Raw genomic sequence first — 23,274 nt, 5'->3', positions numbered from 1 at the left:
TGAGTCTGGCCCCATCTAGGCTGCGGACAATAGGCCTGTGCATGTCAAATAGGAGCGATGATCACTTGATGGGTTATTGATAGGGTGGATCCAGACATGTCCTGGCAGCCTGTTCGAGTTCTGCATATTCGAATCATAGAATTCTACAGTGCAGAAGGAGGCCATTTGGTCCATCGAGTCTGCACCGACCACAATCTCACCCAGACCTTATCCCCATGACCTTTACCTAGTCCCCCTGACACTAAGGGACAATTTAGCATGGCCAATCTGCCTCGCCCACACATCTTTGGACTGTGGGAGGAAACCGGAGCACCTGGAGGAATCCCACGCAGATATGGGGTGAATGTGCAAACTCCTCACAGACAGTGACCGAAGCCTGGAATCGAACCCAGGTCCCTGGTGCTGTGAGGCAGCAGTGCTTGGCGCTGTGCCGCCAGATCCGATTTTCTGCAGGCTACTTGCTGGAGCTGATTTGGAGTGTCCAATTCTTTAATTTTAAATATTCAATTTTGTTTTGGGCTCAGCACCACCAAAGCTTTTTTTGGTGGCTTTAAAAATAAAGTTATTTGTTATCCCATGTTTGATTCAGAAGTTTAAAACATGGCATCTTGCTAGCTATTATTCATACAAAGATAAATAGATGAAGACAAAAAGCAATATGATTACAATGTATAATTGTTTCAGTCTCCTTTTTGTGGCAGGACTGCAATTTGTTAGATGAAATGCTTTGAGTTGAAGTGAAGGTCTTGTAAGCAGATGTTTCTCGGTAAGTTGAGAGGTTTCTTGTAGTTGAATTTACAGGAGTTAGTAATGAACTTTGGGAATAGTCCTTCTCAGCTTCATTGTATTGCTGTTTATTATCTTGGCTTAGTTGACATGCAGCTGGTTTGATGACTTCTTTGATGGGCACTGGTGGAATTCTGTCTCAGCAAGACTTTTGCTGTTTTTATACACAGACTGAAAACATGGCTGTATTTATTACATAACTAGTACAAATTCAAAATTCTTTGTCCAAAACCAGGTGTTGTGTTGATTATATATCCTGTATTTTTGCTTGACACTTGAAATTCAACTTGTCTAGTTTGACTAGAGACTTATCATAGTACAATGGAGCGGCAGCGGGATCTCTTTCGCATTTGTCTAACAGTTTTGATGCTGCTTTTGTCCATAAGTAAAACCGAAAGATGAGTCAGCTGGAATGCTGTAGTTCTGTTGTTGACAATCTACCCCGAAACAATGGGATGTGTGAATTTTTCGACTGGCTGCAAATGTCCATGCTCACTTAGGTATTGCTTGAGATTCAGGACTGCCTGGCTCAAATGCCAAGGATCACATGATTTGTGGTGGCCAATTTAACAGTGTTTATGTCCAAAACCTATAAAAGTATTGTCCTAAAGTTCATAACATACTGGAGCAGCACTTGTGAATGGTTGGCTCTTTGAAATCTCCATGTAGCTTGTGAATCTGCAGATGGCTTGTGAACTCTGTTAACCTTACTGACAGTGAGGACATCTATTGTCGGCTGGTAGAAGCAGTGGCAGATTGTTGCTTGAGCAGCTCCCCTTTTTGTGTCTCACTTGCTGCTCTCTTGTTGACTGCAAAGTCTTAACGCATTTTTGATGCGAGATCACCATTCTGATCGATTTATTGACTATCTGCTTCCCACATGTTAGGGCAGACCTTCGTGAAGGCTTTGATCTAATCTTTGAAATCTTTCCTTTGGGTTTAAGTGTGAACAAACTCCTAGGTGTAGCTCTGAATAGAGCACCTATTTGGGCAACCTTGAATTGGGCATTCTGATGACATGTCCCATTCATCTCAGCTGATGTCAGATTATCGTGACATCTATACTTCGCATGTCTGCATCTTGGAGGATGCTCATGTTAGATCATTTGCCCTCCCACTTGGTTTGCAAGATCCATCTTGACATTGGTCTAAAACCTTGATATTATTGGGAACTAGGTATAGTTTTAGGACGTATATTTGAGAGTGTTAGAAACAAGATATAGCTTTTGAGTTTAATTTACATTGTCTTATTTGTGTGTTAAGAAATGTGAAACCTTGGTTTGGTTTTATTTGAATTTTTTTTTAGATGGAGCCCTGAAGTCTCCATGCCTTGCTTGTATACATGCATTTTTATAGAGCTTTTACAATTCCTAAAATGATGAGATGGGTTAACAAGGGGTTGGCAGTTTAGGGAAGTTGAAACAAACACAAAGTAGAAAAAACTGTGCTGTTGCCAAGCAACAAGATCAGAGAAAAATTCCACGCTGGCAAGAAAAGCTGTTCTAGTTTCAGATGGTATGGATGTGTTATCGGGTGAAGATAAAGAGCTAAGATTTTCTCTAACTGGAAATGCTGCCAGACTGTTGAATAAATAATTTTAAGAAGCTCATATACATTGCTCTAAAGTTAAAGTAATAGTGTATTTAAAGTGAGTTTTCTGGATCTATATCAATTATGGAAGGACTTCTAGTGAATGTTCAGAATCTTGAATAGAAACCTCTGCAACTGAACTAGCTCTCCCCTTGGTGTGGAAATAGTAGCTCATCTTCACAAGGAGTGTTGGATCTGTAAGGGTATTGCTAGGATAAGAGGGTAAGATTGATTCATTTTTTCTTGCTGTTTTTGTTGAAATCTTTCCAACATTTTTTGATGTCTCATATAATACAGTTAATGTTTTGTGTTTAAGTGTTTGATCTTTTCATTAAAAAGTCAAGAACAGACTGCTGTGAATCTGTTCAGTTTACGCCCTCCATGGTTTTTTAAAAAAAAACATTATGATCTATCAAGCCAGGTTTCATTCTGGGATCTGACTGGTCCAGTAATAACACCAGCTGAAATCAGCAATATGGTGTATATGTTGTCCAAGCTTTAACACCATAGTGAAGCTTGGGGAGAACCACTGCCTGATGCACTTTGGGTTTAGTATCAGGTCTGACATGATTCTTGAATTCAAGTATGTACTCTACCATTGAGTGGGCAAGCACATAGATGAAGAGATACATCACCAAATCTAATGTCAGCTTTTTGGGATGGTTAGCTTTCAAAGTATGGGAAATGAGGGAAATTTTCCAACACTTCACCATGAATCTCAATTGGAATTTGCTGTGAATATGAATTTAAGTTTTAAAGTTTATTTATTAGTGCCACAAGTCAGCTTACATTAACACTGCAATGAAGTTACTGTGAAAATCCCCTAGTCGCCACACTCTGCCTGTTCGGGTACACTGAGGGAGAATTTAGCATGGCTACTGCACCTAACCAGCACATCTTTTGGACTATGGGAGGAAACCGGTGCACTCAGAGGAAACTCATGCAGTCATGGGGAGAATATGCAGACTCCACACAAACAGTGACCCAAGCTGGGAGTCGAACTGGGGTCTCGCACTGTGAGGCAGCAGTGCTAACCACTGTGCCACCATGCCATCCAGAAGTTTATAGGATTGTGTTTTGGGACTGTCCCTTTAATCACTAACTCATGCAGCTGACTGGAAGTGCAGCAGGAACAGTTATGCATGTGCACTTGACCCATGCTCTGGCTACCAGCATATGTGCAGCTGTTTTTGATGTTAGTGGCAGGAGTGAACTTTTGCAGATCTGAATAACTAAATCTGGTTTTGTAAAGCTGCCCATTTACAGCACCATTGAATGAGTGTTAGTGCTGTGATTGACAATGATATTAAAGCTCTGCAATGATAATACATCCAAGGTAGAAAACAGTTGCATCTTCAGAGAGGTCAAATCTCTGACACAAAACTCCAATGAACTTGCTGCAATTCCTAATAAATTAGACCTTGAAAATAAACCGAACAAATGAGTTTATTTAAACGCTATTTTTCCCCAAGAATGTTAAGGCTTTGTGCAGAAAGCTCCTTGGCGGTAGCTCAGTTGGATGGTAGTCAGACTCTTGATGCCAGGAGCATTGTCCTGGTATTATCAAAGTATTTTTTTTCTTTAAAAAAAATACAATCAGTTTCTCCACAGCCTGTGTTCATTGAAAGTAGGGAATCCCATTTACTGAGATTTCCTGATTATAAATCTTCATTCACTGCTCAAAAACCTGGTTTAACAATTGATAAATGATAGGTAAAGTGGATACAAGAACTTGCTGTTGGTTAAGGACTGCACAGACCCAAAAATGGGTAACTGGAACTTTGTTAGTCTGTGTCAAGCCAACTTGATTGTTTTTAATGTAGCAGTTGAAATTGCAACTGAGCAATGCATTCAATGCTCCCCCTAGTGTTATGGCCCAAATAAACATCTGTTTTAATTTGTGTCAATGAAGGGAATCATGTGACTTGCTCAGAAATTGTGCCTGACACAAGCCTGGGCGGCTTGGTTGTTAGAGGAGGACCCCGGTTGCCTTGATGAGAAGATAGTGCTAGATATTTCCACCTATAGACAATGATGAGAGCCGCTGTTGCCTGAGGGTGAACTTGGTCTCCAAGTCTCATGAGGAGGTGAAGATTATAATTTAAACTATTCAATTCCAAGATGGTAAGAAGTTAAGGGTCTATAAGTAAGCTAATCAGCATTTTTACCTGGGTACAAGGCCTACGTGATTCACATTACTATTGAGATAAGCCCTCAGAAGGGAAAGGTGCAAAGAAGACCAATCTAGTATCAGGTTACGGGGTCTCGAAGATATCCCCAAAACATTCAGATACTAGTCAGTGTGCAACCGTCCGAAAGATAGAGCGTAAGAGGCAGTGGTCTGCTGCAACTGAAGTAAAGAAAATGCTGACCTTATTGTTCACCAGGCAGAGCCTAAATGGGAGCTTGTGCTCAGATTGAAGAAACTGGGTTTGTGAGAATTTAAACGAGGCTAGAGGTTTTGCCCAGTTTGAGCTTGAGGGCAGGAATCACCAATATAACACTCGCAGTGAAAGTCGGTTCTGGGATTATAAATTACTCAGCTAGGAGAGGACAAGGAAAGCAGGCTATTAGGCATGGAGAATGGCTTTGGACTGGTTCTGGGTGAGTGAAAATTAAAGGATAGTGTAAAGTATAACTTTTATGGGAGATCTTAAGTTTTGAGCAGGAGGTGGGTGGGACAGGGACAGAAAGAAGATCTGTGATAGGGTGGAAGATCAGAGAGATTGAATGACAGAAGAGTTTGTCTTATCGAGCCAAGGAATTGTTGATGGGGGTCAAGAAAAGAAATAAAAGACATGCCTCGAGCAGGTATTCTACCAACTGCAAACAAAAATCAGAAAAACTAAAGCGTGCTTTAGAAAAAAGGACACAAAATGGGGCAGAGAGTATGTTGAACCAAATGTTGAGTCTGGAAGCGCATAAGTGCTTAGTTGAAAGATGAGATGCTGTTCCTCAAGCTTGTGTTGAGCTTCACTGGAATAGGTTGAGGACAGCTGCCCAGGTGAGAATTAAAATGGTAGGCCACTAGAAACTCAGGGTCATGCTTGTGGACAGAATGGAGGTGTTTACAAAGTGGTCACCCAATTTGTTTTTGGTCTCTGCAATGTGGAGGACATCATATTACGAGCAGCAAATACAGTAGATTAAAACCAACTTCTTCAACTTTGCATCCAATTTCCCCTCTTCTCAGTTTCACATGGTCTATCTGCAATGTTGATGCTGGTTAAAACAACCACCGATGACATTTGAAGATGCCTGAGATTCACCAGCAACTATGAACAATGACCTCCAAACCATCTAAATTGATTATTGTTGTTTGATTATTGTTCATGTTTGCAGTGGGTGTTTAAATTTGTTGGGGACCTTGGGGAGGAAAGGTTATGTATTTATATTGATTTCTGAGAAACTGCACCGAGCACTGCATAATGATATATGCATGACATCATCAGAAGTGATGTTGCCGATCACTAGCGCAGGAAACTGCCAGAGTAAAGAAACAGCCTGTACTGAAAACTTATAAATAAAGCTCCTTTAGTTTGTCAGCCTCCATCAAGCCTGCAGACACAACACACCATTATAGACATCAGCTTTAGTTCCAGATTTATTAATTGAAGTTGTATTCCATTAGCTGCTGTGCCGGAATTTGAACCAGTAGTCTGGACTTCCGGTTTACGAGTCCAATGATATTACCATTATGCCACCACCACCTCCCCATTCTTGAGTGCATTTCATGGCGACTGGCATAAATTCTCACAAGATACTACCTCCATAAGAAAGTCCTTCAAACCAATTGTAATTTATTCATCCAGAGCGTGCATCTATATTTTTCTTCGGCAATTCCATGATATTTGCCTCTATAGTTGAACACACTTTTGCATGAAAACTACTTGTCTACAGACAGACAACTACAGCCCGTATGCAGAGATGGGCAGTGAATTTCTTTGCTTATCACTACAATGTTTAGTACAGATGATTGGAAGATGATAGTAATGCTGGTGTGATGTCTAGATTACTATCCTCCTCAAAGTAGAGCCCTGATGTGGAGATGCTGGCATTGGACTGGGGTGAGCACAGTAAGAAGTTTCACAACACCTGGTATCGTGAGACTTCTTAAAGTAGAGCCCAGCAGAGAAGATGTATTTTCCCTTTAACGCATAGATGAGTTGCCAGTCACAGCAGATGATATCGGTAGAACAACTTGTATTGATAATTATATTGCAATTGGGTGGCTGATAGCTATACTGGATTTAGAAATTGGGCCATTTTCTATGCATGAGAATGAGTTGTCATTGATAAAGGTGTTATTTGGGGAGCCAGAATTCTAATTCCTGAAAGGTACAGATTGCAGTCGCTTTGTCATCTTCAGGATCAGCACTTGGGATGAATTTGAAAAAGAATCTGGCATGGAGCTATTTTTGGTAAACAGGATTAGGTAAGAACATAGAGGACACAGTAAAATAGTGTGGAGTATGTCAAGCTTAGAAAAGAAGCCACTATTGGTTCCTTTTGCAACCATGGAAATGGCCATCTAGAGTGTGGTAGAGGCCACACGTACATATTTTTCAAAATTTGAAGGGCAACAGCTATTCATTGTGATAGTCATTTAAAGAGGGTTGAAGGATTTCAGTTGAATCAAACAACTAGCAAAACTCTTGATATTTTGCGTACTTTGTTTGTTTTTTATTGGTTACCAGCAGATATTGTGAGCCATAACGGACCTCAGTTTGGTTCAGAATCAAATTTTTAAAATGCATGAATGTAATCCATCTAGACCAGGGACTTTATCCTCTTGAGTTTGGTGAGTTTATTTAACACATCCCATTTTTAAAAAGTTTAAATGCACTTATATATTTGCTGATCTCATCATTCCATGTCCTGTCTCCCTGGTAAAAAGAAACAAAATAATTTCATATTTCTGCCAGCTCTCTTATTATTCGTTACCTGTGGTACTCTCCTTTCCACCCCCTTAATGATACCATTCCCCTCACAGCTTTCCTTTTTTATTGATGTGTCTGCAAATTATTTCACTATTTTGATTTATGCTTTGAGAATTTGGCATATTTCCTCTTTGCCTTCCTAAATTTCTTGATTTAGCTCCTAATCTCATTATTCTCATGAACTCTGCTGTCAATGTATGCCTCCTTCCTAAGCCTCAGCTGTTCCCTTGTATCTTTATTCATCCACATACTCTCACCAGTGTTTAGTTTGTTCTTTCCTTTTAGCAGAACATATTTTTTCCCTCACTCTGAACACTGTTTTAAATGTTTTCCATTGTTATTCTACATCATTACTTGCCAAAATTGTTGCCTATTTTACTTTCCCACGTTTCATTCTCAACCCTTCAAAGTCTCTCACTCAAAGTCTTAACTTCTAAATTGATTGCCACTTTAGTCCTGAGTACCTGAGAATAAAATACCTGGACGAGAGCCGAGCCAGTAGTTTTAACATTTGAATGTGCCATTGGTCAAAGAGACTCTACCAGTTTATGTTGCGTGCCTATTGCTTCCTAGACAGCTGATTCTAGAATATGGGGTGACCACAGTAACTCTGTGGATTATTTTACTATTCCAGCATAAATATTAATCTCACAGATCAATTTTTTCAGAGACTGCAGTCTGTTGTGTGAATTACCAGAATATTAGAATTACCAGAATCATTAGAATAATCATGTTGCTTGCAGTTTGCACTTTACATGGCTGATTTTGTAAAATGAATTGCTACTTGATTACACATGCAGCTATCATAACCTTTGAAATGGGAAGGCTTCTGAACAGATGTCTATTTTTCTTACGCCACAGCTCCCAAAATAATAGAATGTTTGCTCCTTACTCCTTACACCACTGCTAAAACAAATCAAAAGAAAATGACTAAATTGTTTATCATAAACTATGCTATAAATCATGATATAATAGAGACTCGGGTTGCATTGGAACTTGAACGCCTACACTAGAAGTTATGTGTATTAGCATTTTGCAAAAGCAAAGTGTGATGAACAAGTATCTTTTATTTTCTTACAAGAAACATACTCATTGAATATCATGTAATACCATATGTATTTGCATATTTGTATGCAAACTTGTATTTGAGGTTATAAACTCATCCACATAACATCTGGAGAAATTTTAGATTAATGAGATGATTACCGTTAAACTTGACAGAATCTATCTACAGCAAGGATGATTCAAACATTTGGTTCATAGCCCTGAAAATTATGACAAGCAAGGTGCATATCTTGATGCCTTTTAAATGAGGTGAAGGTTTCTGCCTCTACTACTGTTTACAAGCAATGAATTCCAGATTGCTATTATCTTCAGAATCAAGAGAAAAACTCTATCTGTTGCCTAACACATGTTTAAGGTGGCCTGAGTAGTTTCCTTTAACAATATGGTGACACATGGAGCTAAGGAGCAGGTTGGATGCAGACACTGCAGCCCAAAATTGTTTTTTTGCTTTCCTGTTAGTAAATGAGTATAATCACAACCAACATATACTCAAATATGCCTCATTTAAACATCCTTGTTTGCTAAATTAAAATTTTAGGGATTTTTCTGACTTATTTGGCAATCTAACCAATTAAAATAGTTATTAGCAATTTAGAATATATTGGTCTACACCAAAAAAGAATTAATACAATAATTCCTATGTCTAGATTCAGTGAAGTGCTCATTCCAGAAGTGAGGAATACAATATTTGCAAATAAATCTCTGATTTAGTTAATGGAATGCTCTGTATATAGATTCATCTTTGCATGGTTTTTGTAGTGTCCGGGATGGAGGCCGCCAGCTACCCTGGACCCTCGAGCACCACAGCAGTGAGTGGGGATAGCATGAACAAGTCAATATTCCAGATTCAATCTCCTTGAGAAAGCCCATCTTCCAACCTCACGAGCGTTCCTATAGGTCCATCTTCTTTCTTCAGAGATGAGTCCGTGATGTTGCGCGCCTTTTCAATATGACATCCAGATATGATGGCGGGACCTGCATCATTATGCCTTCTCTGCCACAGAATATTGTGCTAAGCACCTGGATGCATAATTGGGGAGGTCTGGGCCAGAAGATATGGTGTGGTTTCTCACAGGCCTCTGCACCAGGAAACAGTCTCTGTTCTCGCCCCATCACAGGACCTACTCCCAGATGGAAGAATTTCAGCCCAAGTTTTTACTTCTCCCAGACAAAGCTTTATTCCAACTCGCACAAAACTCCATCCTAAATCATCTCCTGTTTACCTGTTGTATGTAACCAGTGATATGCTTAACCAATTAATCTCTAATTATGAACTGAATCATTTGTTAATTAATGACTTCCTTCCAAACATACTTCAGTTGCTAAGTTGCAAATTTGTTTTAAAAAATGTCACGAAAGTGATTCCTTGTATGCATAATATTGCACAGAAAAAGATCTCATGATAGTCTTGCAGTAAGCTACCTGATTACAATGACCTCATGACATTTGAGCTGTTTGGAAAGCTATTGAGTGAAACCAAAGAATTTGGGTAAAAGACAAGTGAAAATTGGAAGTAATGTTTTTTTAACTAGCCCTCCTGTCTGTCTTCAAGCAGCATTAGTGCATCCTAAAAGTAAACTGTTCACACACGATTGAAGCAAACATTTTCTGTGATAAAAGGTGATGAAACCGTTTTTTCACCATTTAAGGAGTAATAAAAAAATTACCATAGGCTAGTAAGCCATTTGTATCACAAATCATGTTAAACTGTTTGCTCAGTAAGTTAGTCTCCTCGGTAGCATTGATATTTGCTTAACTTCATTTGTCAACATGCTCAGTTTAAAAAAAATATCTATAGAACACTGGCAGCATTAGTGAGCTAGTAACGTGAGGATTTCACAAGTAGTGTATAGGGAGCTTAAAATCTCCTTACTCCTATAAGCTAATTTACCATAAAGCTTGAAAATTGAAGTCTAACATTTGTATATTATTTGACCTTAATTGTTTTCATACTAAGGTAATATAACTGGGGAAGACGTTCCCATCCGCTAATTTTAATGAAAAGAGAACTTTAAATTCATGCTAGCCTTTTAACAACAATTAGTAAAGGCAGGAATTTCAATGATCTGGGTTATTGCATTTTGTATGATGGAACTGCGATATTGAAAAATTGACTTGAGTAACTCTAAATTTGCAATATACAACTGGCAGCTACTGCAATTGAATAGACTGTGGATGTAACCTAGACTGCAAATAAACAGATTTTCCGGTACTTTGGAAAAAAACTGGCCTAACTCCATGAAAATTGTGAAGGACCAGGAAATGTCTATCCCCCACTGCAGCTGAAATGGAGGGTTTGGGCTTGCGATCCGAATTAGCCTGCACCCTTACAAGGCCTGGTGAAAATCGAAAGCCTTGTGGATAGGATTAGGAATCCTAGAATCTGATCCTGGGTGCTAATTTTGAAGGTCCACTGGATCTCCCTGACTCTGCAAAAATCCACCCCAATATTTTGCTATGTAAAAAAAATATATAAAATGGGGAGTAATTAGAATTCCAGACAAAACTAAGGCAAAACATATATGCACACCACAGAATGAAGGATTAGCAACTATTAGAGTGAGAGATTTTAATGGCCATGTGTCACTTTGTGAATTTAATTATTGTGTAGTTGACACACGCAACAAGAACTGACATTTCAATTAGGATCCATGTTAAGTTGATTTTAGCCATTGCAGTAACAGGTGTTTAACTTTTGATCTTGCTTTTCCCACGATATGTGGGCCAGAGTAGGGTGGTGGGAAATTCAATCAGCCAAGCTTCTCACTTCTCCCAACCAGCAACTTCTGTTGGAAGTGTTAATGTGGATGTTGGATGAGAACATATTCAGTCTTGGCCGCCTTTCCATTTCCCATTGATTGGCTAGCCTGCTGCTAATTTTTGTCTTGCTTAATATGTGAAGCTCTCACTTAGTGAGGTGTTGGAAATGCTTTTGGAGCAGAAGAAAATTGTTCTGAAGAAAACGTGTTATGGGGGGTGATAGATGCGATTGTCACTAATTCCACGATTTATAGCAGTGAACGACGGATCTTTTTAAACTGTTTGGAATTGTTTTTTTCTTCACAAAGTTTGTACATTTGTTTGGTAATTTTGTATTCTGAAATTGCTAGAGAGTTGGTACCTTCATAAAGATTATGAAATATAAGTTCAAATAAATATTTTTCATCAAATACATTGTTCGTGACTACTACACCCATTACTTAGCCTGCAAGTCGCTTGTCTTGAATGCTGTAAGAAGTTATGAATATTGTAAGATGTTGATCTTCATGTGCAATTTTTTTAGATTTAGATGAAAATATTTTTGTCTTACTTAGGATATTGTACTCCAACACTAAACGATTTTGAGACTTGGTTCGAAAGATTGGACTATGCCAGCACCATGAAATGGGCTTGTGACGAATCGGCTGTCAGTTTTTCATTGCACTTAAATGATTGTTATTCTTTTTGGAGACTTATTTCGTAGTCGCTGCTTTTACATGATTCCAAATTTTAAATATTTGTAATATATGGAAATAAAAATTAGTGATGAAAAATCTGCTACCAATTCAATACAAGCCCATTGTGCACTACTGACACAGAACAGTTTATCGGGATTTTCATACAAAGTCTAGTTTTTAGAATATTTGATTTCATAAGAGACAAACAAAATATGTGGTTAAATTAGTACCGTTATTGCAACAGTATTTTAAATACAAGATCTCTAGCTATTTTTTGAACAAAGACTTGAACTGCTTTATGCAACTTTTCCAGAGTGAAAAGTTTTGATTCTGTTGATGTTTACAAAAGTACAAATTTTGTCAAGAATCTAGCTTTGTGACTTGTTTATTGTCATAGAATATGAAAGTATAATCAAAAACTGTTTTCTCTTGAAAAGGCCTCGATGTTATTTGAGAAATAAACACTTTTTCCTTGAAATCTGCCTATTATTGAAAAAAACAGTTTCCTAACTACCAGTCATGCTCCATGGCAAAGTCTTTGATTAAGATTCTCAGTAACATTATAACTGCTCCTTCCTAAACTTCAGTGGTGGCATGTCCATTGGATTTGGATTCTGTAGAAACTATGGAGAGTGCAGGCTGTTATCACCATTTCCATCTATAGACACATTGCATGATGTACTTTTTGATTCATTTGACAGCTTTTTAAAACCTTTTCTTGTGAATCTTCATTTTCAGCACAAAGAATAGCTTTTGAGTAATAAATTGTCAAACAATTGTCCCTGCCATTTTGTCACACTGAATCAATTCTGTTATGTCATCCACCTTCCATAACATCCTCATCCTACTTTTGCATTGCCATCACTTCCATTTTGTCCCACCTGGAAACAATCTCTCCAGCTAGGGTAACTTTCTTGGGTTTCCCTTATCTTCCGCTATTCTCCACTTCCACCTGCCTCTGCATACACCAGGCTTTGCCCACCAAATAAATCCACCAGCAGATACACCCCTTAAAACTAACCAATCAAAACCATCTGGGCAGACAAAAACTGACTATTATAGATAAATTGCAACTTGCATCATACAATCTTATCTTGTTGTGCAGTTGATTTACAAAATATCATTGGTTGGAGCTTATTCTTATTACAGTGCCCATGCTGCTGAAAGTCAGTTGTAAGTCCAAAGAAAAATACTTATGTACTTTTATTTTCTACTTCATAGGCAGTCAATTGTAAAGGGCAACATAGCATCTCATATACACTATCCAGAAACCAGACTGTGGTGGTAGAGTATACTTATGACAAGGACACAGACATGTTTCAGGTGAGACCTATTTACTTGTTATGCTTAAATAGTCTACACATTTCCTAGATTCTTAAAATATGCTACATTATTGTAAATTGTTTTCTGTAACCCAATAAGGGGGGTGCTCCTGTTCAGTCCAATTTAGTGACTTTTATTTAGACTTGGGTTGAAATGTGTAAACTCAGGTGCTGTTAAATGATTCAATTTCAGAAGCACATACGTTCATATACATTTGAAATATGTTATATAAAATACCTTTTCAGTTCAAACAAAATATATTAAAAATCAGAAAGGTTCAAGATTCTGTGTTGATTTATTGAACCTCGCATAAGTGGGGAAATGCTAGAGTTGGCATCAATGTTCCTGGGTTTTAGGGAAAAGTAGCAAAAATTTATAATCCTCCAGATTGCCCTATGATGATCCACCCCCCCCCGCCCCTGGGAAGTACATGCCTATATGTAGGCTGCGAAATCCCTCAGTTGAGCTGTCTGTCACTGTTGCTGTCTAGACTGAGTTAAGTACTGGAGAGTTGCGCATAACCATATCATAACGGCTAGTCCACACCACTAGCTTCGTAAGAGGATGAGCAATGAGGAAAAAGTAACTATATTATATATATATGAACTTTGCTGTCACCTTTTTAGTTTTTTTAATCCACTTGTGTTCCCAGTTAGGATAATAGGTCCTGTATGAGGCAGATCCTTCAACATTCATATGCTTTATCCCTAAAACTTACTCCCAAAATCACTCAATCTCAACCCCTTTCTACCTGTCTTCTAAAACATTCAAAAAATGACTTTCTTAATCAGATCATTTATCTTTCAACCCTCCCCTCCAGTCTCCAAATTTTCTTAACTTCCTACTTGGTGTCCTTCTCTTTTGATAAACGCTCGGAGATGATTTATGTTGTGAGTCTTTTTGATATTTGGAAAGCTAATGTTTAAAACCAAAACAGCTGGGAAACTTGTGAAAATTAAGGATGGTCAATACTGGACTTTAATTACATCAAAAGATGCAATGTTTAATAAAGATCAGATATCATCGCTGTAATCCTAGAAATCATTGTCAGAGATATTAGCAACCAAAAGATTAGCACATTCCTATGGTACTCCTGAAAGTGAATATATGATAGACTATTGACTGCTAAGTATCCATGTGGCAGGACTCCATTAACTGTGTGGCGAAGTGGGACTTCGGGCTCGATTTTGCCATCCCGGCACAGGGCAGTCTAATGTTGGGTGGGGGAAAAGAGGTGGTGGGGCATGATTTTTGGATTCACACTCCCATTCCTGTCATGTGGCATTTTTAAAGATGTGGGATAAGGATACCAGTTGTGAACTTGCACATAGCAATCCAGATGCTGACTGCTCCATTGCTGGGGTAGTGATTTCAGACACTCAATTATCATTAAGTATTTCCAGCATCTGAAGGAGTTGCCAGATCAGAGATGCTGTGAATCATGTGGGAAGACTGTTCTGAGTGGAGAAACCTTTGAAAGGTAAGTTTGAAGGTATTGCTAACTTCAAGAGTCATAATGTAATGCTGTATGATAAGTTAATTATATTTTTAATGCAGTGATTGATAATAGCGTTTTATTTAAAAAAGGTAAATAACCATTAAATTGACCAGCACTGTGAAAGTAGAAGCCTTCAGATGTGTAGGATTAATTAATCCAGTGGATAAAGTGCTCTTTTACATTGATCACTGCTGAGATTCAGATTTTATTTTGTCAATTGTACCCTGTGCTTGATCTTTTCATTGATTGACAGCTCAGCCATCAGTTCAGCCATTGAGGCAGTAGAACAGTTGACCATCTGATCACTATTTCAAAGGCTTTAATATATTTAGCTCTGGAGATTTTGGGGATGTGGTTGTGCAATAGATTCCCATTATAATTGCTCAGTTCCAATCCCACTAATAGAATCAGCTAAGCAGGGGTTGTTGATGCATCTGTCAAGGGGACTGAGAGCTTCGTTTTAAGTGATCATTTAATGAATTGCTAAGGAGACTGGTTTTGAACTGGTTTTTGAATGGGTGTTTATTTATTTTGACAATTTTATGACCATGTAATAGAAGGAAGGTTTTTTCAAATGGAATTTGAATGGCTGATTATACTTTTTTCAAGTGGAGCTTAATCGATTGTGTGTTTGACAATTTTATGAGCTCCTAAGAAGATGAACAAAGAAAAATACAGCACAAGAACAGGTCTTGTGGCCCTCCAAGCCTATGCTGAGCATTGTGAAGATGTAAAACTGCAACATGTGAACAAGACTAAACTTTAAAAAAACTGTCTGCCCTTACTTGGCCTGTATTCCCTCCCTATTCATGTACCCATCCAGATGCCTCTTAAATGTTGCTAATGTGCCTGCTTCTGTCACCACCTCTGGCAGCACATTCCAGACACTCAGCACTCCCCCCGCCCCCCGCACATCTCCATTAAACCTTCCCCCACTCGCTTTGAACCTGTGCCCCTTGTAATTGACACTTCCACTCTTGGGGGGGGGGAGCCTCTGACTATCCACCCTGTCTATGCGTCTCATAATCTTGTAGACCCCTATCAGGTCTCCCCTCAGCCTCCATCTTTCCAGTGGAAACAATAGTAGTTTATTCAACCTCTCCTCATAGCCAACATCCTCGAGATCAGGCAACACCCTGGTGAACCTTCTTCGCGCTCTCTCCAAAGCTTCCATGTACTTCTGGTATGTGGTGACCAGGACTGCACACAACACTCCAAATACAGCCTAACCAAGGTTTTTATATAGCTGCAACATGATTTCCCAACTCCTGTACTCAGTGTCCTGGCTGATGAAGGCAAACAGAAGATGTTTTTTCAAATGCAGTTTGAATGGCTGTTTTTTATTTTAACAGTTACATGGGCATCCCCCTAAAGTTACTATAATGTTGCTATTGGGATGGTGGGGGTGTGTATGAAGCGGACGGAATGGTGGGTGCCAAGTGACAGGATTCTGGAGATTATGATGGATGGATAGGGGGTGGGGGGGTAGGATGCACTTTTGCAGAATTGGGCCGATGCCCCAGTGAATGAAGGTACACCTTCTAGTCTGCTCGCCTCAGAGCCTGCCTTTCTCTTGCCTCAGGCCTGCTTTGAAAGCTGGCAGCCCTATCTCAAGCCCACCCTAGCTATCCTGTCATGAAAATAGTTTGTTGTGGGCATTGCCGGGCAAGAGGCATGAATGCAATATTAGAAAAACTCTTTACTTGCGATTCCCACCTCAAAGGGGAAACTCTCTCCCATTGACATTTTTTCACACATGCTATCTGTTCTGCTGAGTAGTTTTGTTTCTGTTCACATATAATCATTCTGGCAATCCTCATTGCATTCAAATTAGTGATAATATGTATTTAGGATTAATTACTTTGAAGGACAATCAACTTATGATGTATGGAATAATCAGTCAGTCTGTTTTTGGCTGTATTGAATGAGGTAAGCATGTTGACCAAGACTAGGAAACTAATTCTACTATTTAGTTAAAGTTGTGCCTTGTTTACCATCGCTTCAACAGGCAGATGCAGTCAACTCCTGGTAGAAAGATTGCATCTATGCATTCCTCACTACTGCACTAAAGTGTCAGCATTGATTATGAGCTCAAGTTCTGGACTGGGAGTCAAACCAACAGCTTTCTGACTCATCAATGCTGCCAACAAAACAAGTTGACACATTAGCATAGATTACTTCTCCCTCAAGCAAATGTTAAGGTGTTAGCCTGTGGAAGACATCAATCTGATGCGCACTAGCTCTGTTAGAATCATAGAAAGGAATCATAGAATCATGTTGGGAGACCTGCTCCATTTTGAGGGCTAGGTCCTACTGGCACTGGGTTGTAGCAGCCTGTACAAATCGAGCAACATTGGGCATCCTGCTGGTTGCAGCCCCAAGATGACAAATTAATGGAAATGAGGGGTGGGGTGGCGGAGTAGGATGGTGTGGTGGAAAAAGGAGTTTTGGCCATGCTGCTTTTGTGAAATCCACCGGAGCATAACGTCCTGTCCTGTTCAGTCTTTAAATAGTACTGGAACCTTGGTTTAAATAGTCAAATCTACCACTCTCTAGGTGGCCCCCTGGGCTGTCTATTTCAGACCCCAAAAGATAAAGATGTGCATGGTGATGGTTGGAAGGGGTCAGTAACTTCTCCCCGTGATGATACTGTGCTATTGAGATATTTTGTGTTTAAGGGGACACTTTTAAGATTCAATTTTTTCTACAGGCAGCCGCTGTGTCTGGAAAGATATGCAGCTCAGATGCTGGACAGTGGGATAATCACTCATTTTAGCCATGTGGTGTTTATTTAGCAGGAGGCTAATGAAATGAGGTTTATGAATGGAGCTTTCCCCTGGTTTTTTTTTGCTTAAAGGAATGGCAGCCAGGGTGCTTTTTTTTAATTAAAGAAATGGGAAGAGCTGGGTTTGTAGCGGAGAAACCGCTTTCTATTTCAGTTTAGAGTTCAGTTGCAGACTGGAGCTGTTTGAAGACAGAAACCTGCTCTCTCCCTCTACAAAGAGCCGCTGACAGCTTCAAGGCTATCTTCACTAATTTATAGCAAGCATGTCTGGGTTTGCTAACTGTACTTAAAGTGGCATTTAAGTCTGTGGAAAGAATGTTGCTTATCTGGAACTGAAGTAGTGATAAGTTAGAAATTAGAGTTGTTTCTTTTCATGTTTAAAGATTGTTCAACGGTTAAAAGTTAAACTGCTTCATTTTGTTAGAATTATGCTGAAACTGTGTTATGAATAAAAAGCTTTTTTTAATAAAGGATCTCCAATTTGTCAGTGAAATTACTCCTAGAGCGAAGCATCCTTTCCTCACAATTATACCAACAGAAAAATTATTGGGGTCTAGTCTGGCTTCATAATATATCATGGGTTTCTTGTCTGGGACCCTAACACTCCACTATTTTCAGGGGCTAATATCCTATTTTTACTGGGAGGGTGGCCTCAACGTTTCAGCTCCTTTATATACAAATATTTTTATTTTAAGGAATGACAGGTCAACTAAAACCTGTGCAGCCTAATTTTTCCCAGCCTCACATGGGACAAACCCATGTTGGATAGTTGGAAATGGGAGTCTTGCAGGTCTCCCATTCCTGTTGTTATTTTGATTGGTTTGTGAAATGGGGCATGCCACAAACCCACATTGCATCATGCTTCTGTCCTTGCTTGCTTTATTGCATTAGAGGTGATTTTGAAACTCTCCCTCACATTATTTACATGGCATCATGTGCATTTTTGTAAGTAATGTGTTCATAACAACTCAGAGGTATCATGATTCATGGGGGCCCTTGGAATGGAGTTGAATAGGCAGGTTCAGACTGTGTTGATAATTTCACATGTCATGCTTTGATAAGTTAAATATGCTTTTAATATAGTGATTAATTATAGGGCTTTGTTCTTAAGAGATAAATGACCATTACATTGGCTGGCATTGTGAAAGTGGAAAAGTGTTCCGATGCATTAGATTACGTTATCCAACAGATAAGGTGTTCTTCTGAATTGAACAATATTGATATAACTATCATTTGTCTCCTGTGATTTAATCTCTTAATTGAATGACAGCTCATACTGCTCCTCTGTTTTTAATCTTAAACAACTGGAGGAACTCTTTGCTTGACAGCTCAATCATCTTTTCCCCAGCTTTTAAGTTAGAACAGATGGTGGAGGTCTTTCACTTACTTTGAAAGTTTTATTATATTCAGCCCTGGAAGCTTTATTTATATAGCTGTGAATGGAGCCCTTCATGAATGCTTGGCTGAACTTCATACCCCACTAATGGATTTAGATCAGCAGGGGTTTTGAACACAGCTATCAAAGGGACTAAAAGTTTATTGACAGTTTTATGACCAGTTGAGGATTATGTTTTTGAAGTGGTCTTTGAATGAGTGTTTATCTTGACAGTTTCATGAGCATCACAAAGACTTCTCATTTTTGTTTTGGGGCTCAATATTTCAGTGCATTGTGGGTAGAGGAGGTGGGTGAGTGGCTTGGGGGATGAAGGGTATGAGTTGATGAATGGACATTGGAATGCAGGGGAATGGAGAGATATGGGCAGGGGGCTAAGAGGTCTTGCACTTATCTACTGATCTGAGCCAAAGTTCCAGTGAATGAAGGTGGGCCTTCTAACCTGATTGCCATAGCATCTCCCCACCTCCATCCTCCTGCTTTGTGAAGCCACAGCTTGAACTCCAGCCCTTCCCCAACTCTGAGGTGGGAAATTATATTGGACGGGTACGGCCACTCGAGGTGGGATCGTGACATTGGGAAATTATTCTGATTCCCAATCCCACTTCAAAGTTGAAAATCTGGCTTTTGAATTAAAAATTAATAAAATTTTGAATAAAACCATTTAAATCAAGGCTGTCACCTACATGAGCCTTGACAAGGCTAACCGATCCTTAACATTCGATATTGCTTAATGATAGCAATCCTTGAAGAATTTTTCATTGTATTGCAATGAAAAATTTTGTTCAAGTTCCTTGCTAATAAATGTATTTGAGAGACTAGGAAATATCTTTCATTATGGCATTCCTCAGTCCATATTTACATTATTTGTTTCCTCCTTTTACAGATTGGAAGGTCTACAGAGAATCCCATTGATTTTGTGGTGACAGACACCGTTTCTGGTAGCCAGAGTAACGACGAGATGCAAATCACTCAAAGCACCATCTCCAGATTTGCATGTAGGATAGTTTGTGACAGAAATGCACCATTCACAGCACGGATTTATGCTGCAGGATTTGATTCATCAAAAAACATATTTCTTGGGGTACGTATGGTGCAGGATTTGGTTAATCTAAAAGCACATTTCTTGGAGTATTTGCAACATAGGTCATAAGAACTAAAAATAATTTTATGCTATCCTGTAAACTAATGGAAAAAATATTAGTAATGAAGCTAATTTCTGAGAATATCAGGCATCTGAACCTTTTTCTGTTTTTTTGGATACATAATTTTTAAAAATCATGTTTATTAAAGCCCACAACATACTTCAACAAAGTATTTCTAAGCTTTGAGTGCTTCACATGTACCAATCACAGACATTTACAGCACAAGTTGCCAATTTGGCCCATCATGTAGCCATGACATGTAGCCATCCAGTTTAATCCCACTTTCCGGCTCTTGGTCCATGAGTCTTGTAGGTTATGTTACTTTAAACCCATATCCAAGTACTTTTTAAATGCTGAGGGTTTCTGGCAGTGAGCTCCAGATCAGCTGCCTGAAACTAAGAAGGGTCAACAATTCTAGAACACAGCAGGGAATGATTGCTTGCCTTCACTTACTTGTTGTCAGCCACTGCAGCATGGGACTAATTTTTGCAGCAGTAACCTGGAACTCTGATAAGGAATAGCAGCACCAGGCAGGACTCCAATGGCTACAACAGCAGAACACAATAAAGGCTGCCTGCTCCACATCCACATGTCGCTGCACGTGACTAAGGGGGTCAACAGAGAACTTCAGCACAAAGGAGGTGATATCCCCAGCACAGAGTCTTTAGACAGGGGGTGAGCTTCCTCAATGTGAGAAAATAGCTGTGCTGCAAAAGGCTCATCATTTATGGTCGGCCATTGCTAATATCTGCAGCTGTCTGGAAGGGGACAGATGGACACACATTGCCAGTGACTATTCAGCCCAAGCATGAATTATTTTGCCTCTGGCTTCTTCAGGGATCTTTTGATAACAAGAGGATCAGTTGACCTGCATCCCAATGGTGCACCAATCAGATCCCTGGTGCCTTGTTTTCCAAGACTTCCACTTATGTACATTTTGCCACAGTGAGGCTAGTCAAACACAGAGCGTCATTGGCTTTGTTGCATACCAACCTAGGTGCAGGGAGTCATTGATTGAAGCAGATGGCAACCAGTGTCATCTTCAGTCACACAGCATTCCATTCCTATGATATCCAGTTAGTTTGTGACCACAAAAGTGATGCATATATATCTCTGCTAGGTGTCCAGGGAGCAGCCATGGCCTGTTCATTCTATGCCAGTCACATTTCCTGCAGGATTTCACTTCTTAACTCAGCCTTAGCAGCTGGGTATTCAGAGAAAAGGGCTTACCTCTGAATGTCTGGTTCATGACTTATGCAATAATGCTATCAGTGAACCAGAGGAGAGATACAACAGGAGCTATGTGACCAGAAGGACAATCTTAGAATAAGTCATTGGGTTGCTCAAGATGTGCGTCAGCTGTCTCAAAAGACCAGGTAGATGCACTTCAATATGCCCTTCAAGTGTCTCCAGAAATGTTTGTGGTCTGCTGTGCTCTTCACAACAGCATGTTGCAGAGAAGAATGGAGCTGTAGGAAGAGAAAGGTGTAGGATAACTGGTGCCCACATTTGAAGAGGAGGAACCAGGTGTGGCCATGGTACCTGTCGTTGCAAATATGAGTGCCAAAGAAATCAGAGACTGACTTATCCAGTCATACTTTACTTAATCTTTCTTTGTGAAGCCACATGTTTGTACCATCAGAAACCCTGTGCCTAGTGTACTGCTGCTGACGCAATTCATTTCAGCAGTCAGTCAGCCAATCATCAGGTTCATACCTTTTCCTCCTATGCTGATTATACCATTCACCTGAAGGCTATTGCCCAGGGTGAATGGGGGACTGAGGCTGGGAGATTTGAAATCAACATTAGCATAACACCCATAATACACACCCAAGTTCTACTGTTAAATCTTTATTCGTTTCCTCTTATGGCAACCCCAGTGGCTTTAGCTGTATTAAAGGCAAGCTGTTCATTCCCCTGCTTTAACAGATTAGTTTTTTTGTGCGGGGCATCCCAAATTTTAGAGCCTGTGTGATTTCCGTCAAAGACTGCCTCACTTGCACTTGTACAGGGCAGAATATCTTGAGAAGAGTCCCAACTATCAAATGCCCTTTCTCCATCTTTTTCATGGTCCATCTATTTTTTTTACCATCTAAGAGCTGGAGAGAACTTGGCTGTAGATTAGTAAGGCACTGAGCCACCAAAGGAAGCCTTTGTTCTATCCTGCGTAGAGGGAAAAGCTGCAGTTGGTGACCTGCCATATCTGATTCGCCACGGAGATAAACAACAGCACAAATAGCTGAGAGATCATTACACTTGTGCTAGAGATGGACTCCTCCAAACCCTCTCCAAAAATATGTACTGCTTCAAGAAATGCTACTGGAAGCACACACATTTCCAGTTGCTGTATTGTCTTTTATGGGTGACCCCCTGAGGTTCGGCATCTGCGTCCAGCTGAATAGAGCTTGGAGTGTCCTGGCCCTCTACTGCTGTCCCTATCAACACTTGTTCCTGCTCATATGTGATGTGTTCCTCACCATGTGACAACCTAGGTATCTACTACAGGTCCCACCAAGGTGTAGGCTTATCTGTATTGGTGGAGGATGTGCATGAGTCATATGCTTTTGCATCCTCAGAGTTCCTTTCCTCCTCTGAGGGTTCGTCAGTCCAGCCTCTCATCAGCTCTTCGATCATCCTTGAAGGACCTGTGGGAGATTATATTTTAATGATGATATGAGACATGAATTAGCACTGACGTTGAGAAAGGGTCCACATTCAGCAAACCGTGCATATCACTGCATTTCAGTTACTGGTAAAATCAAGTCGGCATTAGTGACTTTAAGTCTCAGGTGGCAATGTGTTACAGAGTGTCATTTTGAATACAGTGTTCTTTTAAGCCTTTTCTCTGATGTAATAGTTTTACTGACGTCTGTTGAGGGTTCTGAGCATGTGCTGGTTTTGGCGAGATTTTCAGTCTGCAAGAGAGTGGCCTATAAGCAAGACCTGTTTTACCCATGCAGCTGTTTGTTTAGTTATTATTGTTCTGCTGAGTTGACGTTATTGTTAAACTTCATTCTTTAAACAATGCATTCGACTACTTTGCTTGTGGTTTCAAGTTACTGAGGAAAAAAAGGTAAAGTGAAGACAAAACAAGCTTTTCAGTGTTCAGCATGGCAACACAAGGTTGCATACAGTGAGTTGCTCGTTTACATTGTGAATTTATTCAACAAAATTTCAAGTTAGCAGCACCATGGCTATGTTCAGGGCAGTCGGAGAGTTTGATGAGACAAATGAGGATTGGGCTGAATACATGGAGAGGGAGTAGCATTTCATTTTAGCAAATGGAATAGAAGATGAGGTGAAGCAATGCTT

The 23,274-nt window shown here is 39.7% G+C and overlaps 1 protein-coding gene across 4 annotated transcripts in view; it reads left to right on the top strand.

The window, feature by feature from the left end:
- LOC144507122 (E3 ubiquitin-protein ligase pellino homolog 2) overlaps positions 1–23,274 on the top strand; it is a 190,865-nt gene that overhangs the window by 136,809 nt on the left and 30,782 nt on the right. For all 4 annotated transcript variants that reach the window (XR_013500031.1, XM_078233897.1, XM_078233896.1 and 1 more), the window contains exons 4-5: positions 13,040–13,141; positions 19,704–19,901. Coding sequence is in view for 3 of the 4 variants with exons in the window: in XM_078233897.1 (XP_078090023.1) it covers positions 13,040–13,141; positions 19,704–19,901 (300 nt within the window). In the remaining variant the exon portion in view is untranslated. The remainder of the gene's footprint in view (positions 1–13,039; positions 13,142–19,703; positions 19,902–23,274) is intronic.

Source organism: Mustelus asterias, chromosome 18 (assembly GCF_964213995.1).
Source record: "Mustelus asterias chromosome 18, sMusAst1.hap1.1, whole genome shotgun sequence".
Classification (NCBI taxonomy): Eukaryota; Metazoa; Chordata; class Chondrichthyes; order Carcharhiniformes; family Triakidae; genus Mustelus; species Mustelus asterias.
Note: the sequence above shows the minus strand (reverse complement) of the source record. Positions and strands in the feature narration are given on the sequence as shown.